The sequence below is a fragment of the Lipotes vexillifer genome, unplaced genomic scaffold, assembly GCF_000442215.2.
Source record: "Lipotes vexillifer unplaced genomic scaffold, Lipotes_vexillifer_v1.1 scaffold591, whole genome shotgun sequence".
Lineage (NCBI taxonomy): Eukaryota > Metazoa > Chordata > Mammalia > Artiodactyla > Lipotidae > Lipotes > Lipotes vexillifer.
The window spans coordinates 325,577-336,245 of NW_006791954.1; the positions used below are offsets into that span (position 1 = coordinate 325,577).

The 10,669-nt window shown below is 58.0% G+C and overlaps 1 protein-coding gene across 1 annotated transcript; it reads right to left on the bottom strand.

Annotated features, from left to right (window-relative positions):
- Positions 1–4,213: 4,213 nt before the first annotated feature.
- WFIKKN2 (WAP, follistatin/kazal, immunoglobulin, kunitz and netrin domain containing 2) lies at positions 4,214–9,310 on the bottom strand. Its single transcript, XM_007465002.1, has 2 exons — positions 8,445–9,310; positions 4,214–5,880 (listed from the first exon to the last, which is right to left on the bottom strand). Exons 1-2 carry the CDS (start codon positions 8,646–8,648, stop codon positions 4,360–4,362), a joined length of 1,725 nt encoding a protein of 574 aa, XP_007465064.1. The 5' UTR covers positions 8,649–9,310; the 3' UTR covers positions 4,214–4,359.
- Positions 9,311–10,669: the final 1,359 nt, after the last annotated feature.

The following is a 10,669-nucleotide window of genomic DNA, read 5'->3' on the forward strand; positions in this document are numbered from 1 at the left end:
GCCTGGGTGACAGACAGAGACACAGACTTGGTTTCCAGGACAGAAAATAAATGCCACGTGGCAGGTCCACAACGATCACTGATACTGTATCACCCTTTCCCCAAGTACCCACATTTTCCAAATCCCAAATCAACCTATGCGGGGTGGTCAGTTTGGGATGTATTCTGAGCAGCAGAATACAACATTTGAAGCTGCGTGGTCACTGAGCCTGTGAAACCTGAGGTCTGGATGGAAGGGCGAGGGGAAGAGAGCTGTCCTGGGGGCTCTGCTCTCGGCCAGGGAGCTGCCGAGGGCGCAGAGGGGGCCCAGGGGCGGCCATCTGTGCCAGGTTCTGTTTCCTAGGCTTTTCAGTTTGACACAGTTAATAGGGTCGAGCACCCCAAGTCTCCATGCAGTGCTCTGTCTTACAGATGAGGAAACTGAGGCTCAGAGAGATGGCGGATATGTGTCAGAGCCCAAATTCAGCCCTAGGTGTGTCTGACTCCACAGGCTGGGCCTTCCCACCCTGCCAAGCTGGGGATGGAGTGTGACAGGGACCCCAAGTCTGCAGCTGTGTGTGGCCAGTGCCTGAGATCAGATCCCCTGAGCCTCACACCTCCGCCAGGTAGTCACAGGGCTCAGCCCCACATCTATGCAAGTGGAGGGAAGAGGGGAGGTGACAGGTGCTGGCATGTGGACACTTGCCTCCTCGGGCTCTAAGGTGATGTGCTACTTATTGGGGCACCTCAGCCTAGAAGCAGGTGCAACAGTGTGTCCGCACTCTGAGGGAAGGTAAGGAATCACTCCCTGGTTCCTGGACCTGAGAGGGGCAGGACCATGCGGCTGGTTGCTCACACCTTCTCGTTAAAGTTCTGTGCTCAGCATTTTCCCAGTGGTGACTTGAGAAGTTCCCACTCCTCTGGCCTCTCTTCTCTCTCAGGGTGGAGCTTGTCTTCTCCATCCTGGCCCCTCCTTATTGCAGGGAATTATCTCTAAGGAGGGATTGACCCGGGCTGCGCTGGGCTGGGCTGAGCTGGGCCTGGATTCCTCCTTGGGGCTATGTCCCGGGAAGACCAGGGAAGTGAACAGGGGTCAGGTGTCCCTCGTGCTTAGCTGGCTCCCAGCCTAGGGGACAGACAAGCTGGGAGCACGCCCTGACTGAAAGCTCCTGAACACATCTCTGGGGAGGGGAACAGCCAGGAGCCCCTGGCACCAAAGGTGCTGCTGCCTCAGCCTGGGAACCCAGCCACATGCTCTGACCACCCAGGGCTTTGGGACCAAGCCTCACCCAGAGGCCCCCTAGGGAGTAATAGCAGGACAGCAGCATGGCCCCCTGCCCACTCCTGTCTCTTCCACCTTCATGCCCCTGAACTGACCATCAGCGTTGGGGTCTGGAGTCTGCCCTGGCCCACCGTGCTGTTGTGATGGGGCAGGGGACCGAGATACGAGGCAGAACACCTGGGCCTACACCCTGTGCCTTCCTGCCCGTGTTCCTGGGTGAGTTACCTGGCCTCTCTGGCCTCAGCTGTCCTGTGCCTAATGTGCAGAGCTGGGGTGGGCGCCACAGTAAGAAGTCCCGTTATCACCTAAACAGGATTCAGGTGGACAGACTAACCCCCCCCCCCCCCCCCCCCCGGTAATAGCAGGACAGCAGCATGGCCCCCTGCCCACTCCTGTCTCTTCCACCTTCATGCCCCTGAACTGACCATCAGCGTTGGGGTCTGGAGTCTGCCCTGGCCCACCGTGCTGTTGTGATGGGGCAGGGGACCGAGATACGAGGCAGAACACCTGGGCCTACACCCTGTGCCTTCCTGCCCGTGTTCCTGGGTGAGTTACCTGGCCTCTCTGGCCTCAGCTGTCCTGTGCCTAATGTGCAGAGCTGGGGTGGGCGCCACAGTAAGAAGTCCCGTTATCACCTAAACAGGATTCAGGTGGACAGACTAACCCCCACCCCCCCCCCCCAGCTCCCCCCACCAACCACCAGGTCACCAAAGAAACGACACTACCCACCACCGCCCCCGTCCCGCCCACATCAGCCCAAACGAACCACACAAGAAGGGCTGTTGATACTCGGAGCTTTTAATTGGTATCTTTCCCCCTACATTTGAGGAAGAAACAAAAATGCCCCACAAAGATCTTCTTCAGCTCTGGAGGGCATATGGGCAGAATGAAGGGCTGAGGAGGGAATGGGGGTAGAGGAGAGGTGGGTTTCGCCAAAACTTTATCTAGTGGTGTGGTGGCAGACCTGCACAGGAAGTCCAGAAACAGAAATCACCAACAAGCTGCGGCACACCCAATCCAGCCCTCCCAGGCCACACCTAGAGCCTCTCTCGCGGTCCCTGTGGCTCCCAAGGCCACCACCAGATGGGAGCATCGAGCAACATTCCTTTTCCTTCCCAGGCCTGCCTCCCCTCTTCCCCCTTTCTTATTCCTTCACCAACCCCCTTCCCTGCCTGCTTTTTCTCTTCCTTTATTTCTCTTCCCACCAAAACAGATCCTGGGGCTTCTATCTGCTTTATGTCCAAGGAAGCCAGTGGCAGCTGAAAGCACGCTGTCTGTTAAAAATGGGATTTTTGACAGTGGGGAGAGCCAGCCATTGGTCTGCTTCTAGGGGAGCCCTGGGATCTGGACATTTGTGTTCATTCACTATGAGCTGGGCAGTGACTAACATCTCTCTGTGGTCCTAGCACCTGGCACCCAGTAAGTATTCGGAAAATGTCCACTGAGTTGGATTGAACAGATCTGAATCAATAAATCAACAATCAATAAACCAATCAATAAAGCCAAGCGAGAAGAAACACGAGAAACACATGTGCTTCACCACATGTGCTGTGGTGGCCTCAGAGACTGCCAGGCCAACTTGACCGAAGCACAGGCCGACCACCACACACAGGCACCTGCCCGGCAGCCTCCACTCAGGGCAAGCCTCCCGATTCTCACTTCCCACAATCCCCCCATGAAGTGGTTTCTGCTCACAGCGCTCTGGGGGGCTGTGGGAAATTTGTCCAATCAGTTCCTGGGCCCTCCTTTCTATCCCCACCCACTTCTTTTGCAAACCAATTCATGCCACTAGTCCTGTGACCATCATGCAGCCTCCATCTCCAGAATCCTGGCTGGGAGTCTGGCTAGGGGCAGAGAGGCTGGGAGAGCCAGGGGAGGGAGTGGCCAGCCAAGAGAATATAAGAAGGCCAGAGCAGACTGGTCATTAGGAATAACCTGCAGGTGTCTGTTGACTCCTCCTTTTGTCCCCCACAGCTAAAAAGACACCCCCTCTTTATCGAACTCAAAGAATAGAAGTTGATCTAAGACCCTCGGGTGGCTTTTTTCTTTTCTTTTCTTTTCTTTTTAACATCTTTATTGGAGTATAATTGCTTTACAATGGTGTGTTAGTTTCTGCTGTATAACAAAGTGAGTCAGCTATATGTAATGTAATATCCCTATATCTCCTCCCTCTTGCGTGTCCCTCCCACCCTCCCTATCCCACCCCTCTAGGTGGTCACAAAGCACCGAGCTGATCTCCCTGTGCTACGCGGCTGCTTCCCACTAGCTATCTGCTTTACACTTGGTAGTGTATATATGTCCATGCGGTGGCTTTTTTCGGATGCGTTGATTGATATTCCCCTGCTGGCCTAAGACCATCTAATCTGACCTTGCCCAGTTTGCTGACTGAGGGGTGCTGGGGATGGGTCGACGGAGGAAGGTCAGGGACAGGACTGGGGAGGGGCGGAGGGCCTCACTGCAAGCCTGGGAACTCCTTGAGGACGTCACAGGTTTTCTTGTGCATGACCTCGCGCAGCTTCCGAACCCGCCGGGTGCTCGAGGCCCCCACGAAGCTGTCGGGCCGCAGCATGGCCATGCCGCCGTCCACCTCACCCATGATGATGAGCGGCGTCTCGCCCACCGTCACGTTGGGGCAGGGGCAGGTCCAGTCCACGTGGAGCAGAGTGACCTCCAGCGGCTCCCGGCCCAGGAACTTGAGGCCCATCTTCTCGTCCTTTAGGACCTCGTCCACAGTCACCAGGGCGCGACCTGAGTCGGGCTCCTCTGTCAGCTCAGAGATTCGGCCCAAGATGACAAAGTCGCTCCGACAGAAGCTGGTGACGAGCTTCTGCCTTGGCCCTCCCTATCCCACCCCTCTAGTGGTCACAAAGCACCGAGCTGATCTCCCTGTGCTACGCGGCTGCTTCCCACTAGCTATCTGCTTTACACTTGGTAGTGTATATATGTCCATGCGGTGGCTTTTTTCGGATGCGTTGATTGATATTCCCCTGCTGGCCTAAGACCATCTAATCTGACCTTGCCCAGTTTGCTGACTGAGGGGTGCTGGGGATGGGTCGACGGAGGAAGGTCAGGGACAGGACTGGGGAGGGGCGGAGGGCCTCACTGCAAGCCTGGGAACTCCTTGAGGACGTCACAGGTTTTCTTGTGCATGACCTCGCGCAGCTTCCGAACCCGCCGGGTGCTCGAGGCCCCCACGAAGCTGTCGGGCCGCAGCATGGCCATGCCGCCGTCCACCTCACCCATGATGATGAGCGGCGTCTCGCCCACCGTCACGTTGGGGCAGGGGCAGGTCCAGTCCACGTGGAGCAGAGTGACCTCCAGCGGCTCCCGGCCCAGGAACTTGAGGCCCATCTTCTCGTCCTTTAGGACCTCGTCCACAGTCACCAGGGCGCGACCTGAGTCGGGCTCCTCTGTCAGCTCAGAGATTCGGCCCAAGATGACAAAGTCGCTCCGACAGAAGCTGGTGACGAGCTTCTGCCTTGGCTTGCAGGCCCGGCAGCGCTGGTTCCCCCGAGGGAAGGGGCAGGACTCCTCGCAGGCCTCGCGGCTCTCAAAGTTGTTGCCGTTGCCCTCGCAGCCGCCGTAGACAAAGGACTGGCACTGGCCCGTCTGGCTGTTGTAGGCCCAGCGGGGCTCGTAGGCCTTGCAGGGCCCCTGCAGGGCGGGCAGGCTGCACACGGCCAGCGGCCCGCTCACGCAGGCCAGCATGCAGGCCTCGTAGGTCTCAAAGTGGTTGCGGTTGCGGTGGCAGTGGCCGAAGGTGAAGGTCAGACAGTTGTTGGCCTGGGCGTCGAAGTGCCAGCGGGTCTGCTCCTCGCCGCAGTCCTCACTGTCAGGGGGCTTCAGGCACTCGGCTGCGGGGAAGGCTGTACCGTTCGGGCTGCTCTCCTCGGTAGCCGAAGGCCGACCCCCCCGGACCACCGACAGCGGGAAGTCAGCACGCAGGACGCCGGCGGCGTTGCGGGCCGTGCAGGTGTAGATGCCGGCGTCCTGGGGCTGGGCGCTGTAGATGACCAGCTGGGCGATGTTGGTGACCACCACGTTGCCGCGCACGTGGTTGGGCCTCATGACCACGTTCTCCCGATCCTCCAGCTGCTTCTCCCAGGTGATCTCGGGCCGGGGCCGGCCCACCACATCACAAAGGAAGCTCACTGTCTCACCCACAGTGACCGACTGGTGCGCAGGGTAGTTGAGCAGAGCTGGGGCCGCTGTGTCCAGCCCAGGGGTCTCTGGGGGGGCCGTGGTGGGGTGCGCGGTGGTCTCGGGTGGTGGGGGGCTGGTGTTGGGCCAGGTGAAGTGATAGCGGCAGGTGACGACAGCCAGTGTGATGCCCTTGGAGCAGGCCTCGGCGTCCATGTAGCAGCGGTTATAGTAGGTGAGGCCGTCGGAGGCACAGGTGAAACTGGGCTCCTTCTCACAGCGGTCTCTGCACTTGCACACAGGCTGGCCGTCCCAGATGTCACATTCGGAGCCCTGCTGCAGACACATGAAATGGTCGCACGTGGCCTCCTTGGGCATGCCCACGGGGCCCTTCTTCCCCTTCACGTCCATGTAGCGGGCCGCCACACAGCTCTTGGTCCCACACACGTTGGGGCAGCACTTCTCATAGGTCTCACACTCCTGGGGAGAGCCAGATGGAGAGGTCTGAGCAAGGGGGAGAAGGAAGAGAACACAGGCTTCCCCCCACCCTCCCCCATGGTCTCCAGGGAAGGGAACTAATAGGTGCTCACCTACTGTGAGAAAACCATTTCGATAATACTAATAGCTAATGTATTCATAGCACCCGCTATTTGCCCAGCCTTCTTCTAAGAATGTTTATATCTGTCAGCTTATCTAACGCTCATCACAATGGGTACAACCATCATTCTCACTTCACAGGTAATGATAACTGAGGCACAGAGAGACTAGGTAACTTGCCCAAGGTCACACAGCTAGCAGTGTGGGAAGAGGAAGATCACATAATGTAAGAGGGAAAGTCTTCCTACTACCATGAGATGAGATGAGGATGCAGAAACTAAGAGGAGCCGCTCAAGTCCACAGAGCTGGGAAGTGGTGGGAAAGGGCTTCAAGCTCCAGGTGGATGGGACTCTGATGAGGTATTTTTCTTCTATGTCATATCGTTACCTCCATGAGGTGTTGACTGGAACAAACGAGGCTGCCTTTTTTTTGTCTCTTCCAGTAGGGATGCCCTGGCCAAATGCTAACCACTGGGACAGCTGTTCAAGGCTGTCCACATACACATTAGGAACGGCAGCTCTGATGCTGGCCCATGTTCATCCAAAGCCTAGAGGAAGGGCAGGCAGGACAGGCCCAGGACACCAGGTCTGGCCACTGTGGGCTGTGCCAGTTCCAACCTGTGGGACATTGCACGGGGAAATCAATGGGGAAAAAAGTCCCTTTGTGTGGCAAAGGTCAGCAAGACCATCAGCGAGGACTTGCCAGGCTGTAATTCCCTCTGATTCTCCGTGGAGCCACATACGGTATTAGTTTAATTCCTCAAAATTAGCAACACGCTCTGGGGCTGACACAAACAAGGATTTCACGTGGTGTTTTCGCTGGGATGTGGGCAATGCCCCTAATCCTGAGCCCTGGTCGTGGCTCTGTGAGCTGCTCACCACCGGGGCTGGCCTCGTGTGGCTCCAACTTTCCCTTCAGCCCCTCCGACATTCCACATCAACTAAGGGCTACGTGGAGCCTGCCTGCTCGACTTGTTTACTGTTTTCCCCTCTCGGCTCAGAATGGGGACTTTGTTTTGCAGCCCTTGCATGGCATAGTCTTCTAGGCCACACCAGGGAGGCTCTGGGACAGGGATGGACAGATCTCAGAGCTGGGGTCTGAGGTAGAGGGACCCAGTGAGAGGGTGAGAGGAAGAGGGGGCTGAGTAGCAGAGAACCTGCTCCTTGCCGGAGGGCCCTTCAGTTCCTTAAAGACTCTGGCCCCGGAAGCTCCATCAGGACTCAGAGATCCAGGAAAGGCTGGGTCCCTGGGGACCAGGGGAAGGTATTTCTGGGCACAGAAAACCTGGAGGGAATTTTTAGAACAGTTTTTGCTTAAGGGCTCAGAACATACCCATAGGCTGTCCATATCCCCAGCCCCACGGATGTGCCTTCTCCCCAAGACACACAAAATCAGCACGAGTCTCACTGTCTCCAAGCCACACCTGATTTATCAGGCCAGCCTGTGCCAGTGAAACAGCCTTGCCTGCAAATGTAGCCAACTAACAGCACGACCTCAGCCGGATGGGAACTCTCTGCCAGCCCTCCCTAGTCCTTACCTTCCTTTCCCTTGGCTCCGCCACTGCTCCCTGCCAGTGAGAGGCCTGGATTGTCCCATGGGCACTGTGAGGGACAGGCCGCTCTCCCCAGGGCCAGCCTATGCTCTCGTAGGTTACATGCATTCGGCAGACGGAGCATCATGGTCTCCCATGGTCCCTGGTGATGCCAGAGCCCAGCCCGAGCCCTAGGAGCTGCCAGACTGGCAGGACGTATCTCTGCCCAGGCAGGTGCCAGGTACTAGCAGGCTCTTCACCCCATGGGGAAGTGACAGGAACGGCCCTTGGACTCAGGAGCTGGGAGGGAATTGCCCTAGAACCAGGCCTGCCCTGAGTGCTGGGAGGCTCGAGGGATTTGGCAGGTTGAAACCTAGTCTACGTGCCCACTACGGACACCCAGAGAGTCTAGTCAGATCCACTCCTGCCCACCTTCCCCATCAGCCTGCTCTGATCTCAGGGTCAGGGTCCAAACCCCCGAGGAAGTGGCCCAGAGGCCGGATGAAGCCTCAGCTCTGTGGTCAGATGGATGCGGGGTGCAGGCCCACCCTCCCCTCCCTGGCCATGGAGCCTCGCGCTGCCTACTGCGGGGACCTGAGTTCCACTCTCACCTGTCGACAGGCCGCGGGTGGGTCATGCCAGTCTCTCTGATGTGTCTGGCATAGTGCTGGCTCAGAGCAGCCCTCAGCAGACATGAGACCAGGAACCCGAAGACTCCCAGCCCCTGAGAAACTCTGACATCACGCCCACCTCTTCTTCCAGGCCTCGAAGTTAGACAGACATCACACCCTGTTTATCTCCATGTGGCCCGGGGCTGGGCTCCTTCACGTTCCAAGTCGTTCCCACCACCCAGCTCCCATTCTCCCTCGCTAACAAGACCACGTGGCCTATCTCAGGCTTCCGGATTCACACTCACCTGGTCCGTCTCACACTCCCGCTTGCAGGTGCTCTGGGCATCCACCCAGAGGTTGGGGTTCATGTCGTTGGGGCAGATGCCAGCGTGAGAGTATCGGATGGGCGGCAGTGCCAGGCCTCGCGGGGGCGCCCCCAGCAGCAGCAGCAGCAGCGCTGCTATCTGTCCCCAGCAGGACCGGGAACAGTGGCACCCCGGGGCCCGCATGGTGGGGTCTGCGGCGCCCAGAGACCTCCCCTGAGACGGTGCCAGGGCTGGGGCCCCCAGGGCCTTGTGCTCTTCGGGGGGCTGCAGACACCTGCCCTGCCCACCCCAGCGGGCCTCCTCGCCGCTGCTAGGGCTGCAGCTGCCGAGGCTGCCTCCACCAAGTCCGTGGAGCCCGCCGGGCTGTGCAGCCTCAGATAAAGGGGGCTCCCTCTCCAGAGTGTGCAGGGAGAGAAGCTGCACAGGGGCCAGAGCCTGGATTTATGTCCTGGGCGCGCCACCCGACTGGGAGCAAGCTAACCTGACGCCTGTCACAGGCAGGCTGCCGGCTCCTCTGTCCTGTGGCTGATCACAGACTTGTTGCAGAAGAGGAAAAAAAAGCTGGAAGCAGTTTAGGCGGCGTATCTGGCACGGTGGGACACCTGCTTGTTTTTGACTCCAGGAGGCCTTTAACCCCTTCAGGGGCCAGAAATGGCATGTGCTTTGGGGGAGCTGGCTCCGGGACACGCAAGCTCACTGTACTGCACGAAGAGGCTTGCTTCCCTTCCCCCCACCTCTCGGCTGGGCCCCCTCCTCCCCTTGGCCACCTCCGAAGAACACACACTCGCTTGTTACAAGGAGGGACCTGCAGCCGCAGGGTTAGCATCGCCGGCCCGATAGTGCATCTGAGAGCAAATGACGTGGAAAAACAACAAGTTCACGGCCATTCCAGGGCGGGCCTGAGCAGCCTGTGTGCTGTGTAAGCTGACTCCCACCCCAGCACCAGGTCCCAGGGTGGGGGGCGCGCGGACAGCTCCCTATCTCTCTGTCCCGGCAGTTTGCATCTCAAGTTCCAACTTCGGGGAATTTTCCCCAAATCATTCCAGAGACACATACCAGATATGCTCCGGCTCCCCCGGCTCGGGGACGAATCACATTCCTACTCCTCGACTGACACACTCCCGGCTCCAAGAGAACCTATGTGGTCACGGTGTCTTGGGAGAGCGCTGGGCAGCCCAGCCGCCTCGCTAACGACCAGGAAGGCTGCACTCAGGGAGTGCCGGTCAGCTCTCGTCCCCCTGACTTACTTTACGAAGGAAGGAGAAAGTCACCCCCGGTGAGCAGCGGTAGGACGACTAATTGTTGATATTTACTGGGGCCTTAATGTGTGCCAGGCTGTGTGTATTGTCTCATTTAATCCTCACAACAAACTGTACCTTCATTTTAGATTTGAGGAAAAGACACACAGAGAGGGTAAGCAACTTGCCCCGTGTCACACAGCTACGTGACCCCACCATTGATGCAGGGACACCAGCTTGTGGGGCCTTTGGAGAGCACCCCTCCCCACCCAGCTGTCAAAACTGCTGTCAATGTGCAGCCCCATCTCTGGTCTTTACAGGCTGGACAAGAAGTTTGTGAAACATCAAGGGCTATATCTGTGGAGGGGACAGGAAAAGAGCCAGAGCCTGCCATGGAATGGGGAAGAGAGAGGTACCTTTTCAAGACCAACTGCAAAGGATTTGGGGAGCAGTAACCAAGCTGCTATGTCCCAGGCGCAGTCGATGGGGTGGGGCCCCAGTTATTTCACAGATGGGGAAACTGAGTGCCGAGCCCTGACCCACTCTCCCCCTCCGGCTAGACCTCACCCTCCAGTTGGCCTGTGAAAGGGCAGCGACCCTCTTTCCACGCAGCAGACTTTGCTTCTTCCTAGTGGGCGGCGTGTTGCCTTCTCCCTGCCTGAGCCAATTCCTTCCCGTCGTGTGGGTCATTCTGCAAGATCTGTCTTTTCTGCTTATGTCAAAGAGTTAATGAAGGGTGTCAGATCCTAATCCCCTAAATTATTGGAATAAACTTCCCTCCGAGGCCGGTCCCAGTAATGAAGCCAGACAGCGGGCGGCGCCGGCTGCTTTGAATTCCCTGTAATTTCATAAACCCGTGTTCCAGCTGCCCAGCGTCGGGCCTCTGCACAGCACTTGATGAACGTGGTTTGTGCAGCCTCCTTGGATATCACAAAGGGAAATGGACAGTGACACATTTCTGAGCAG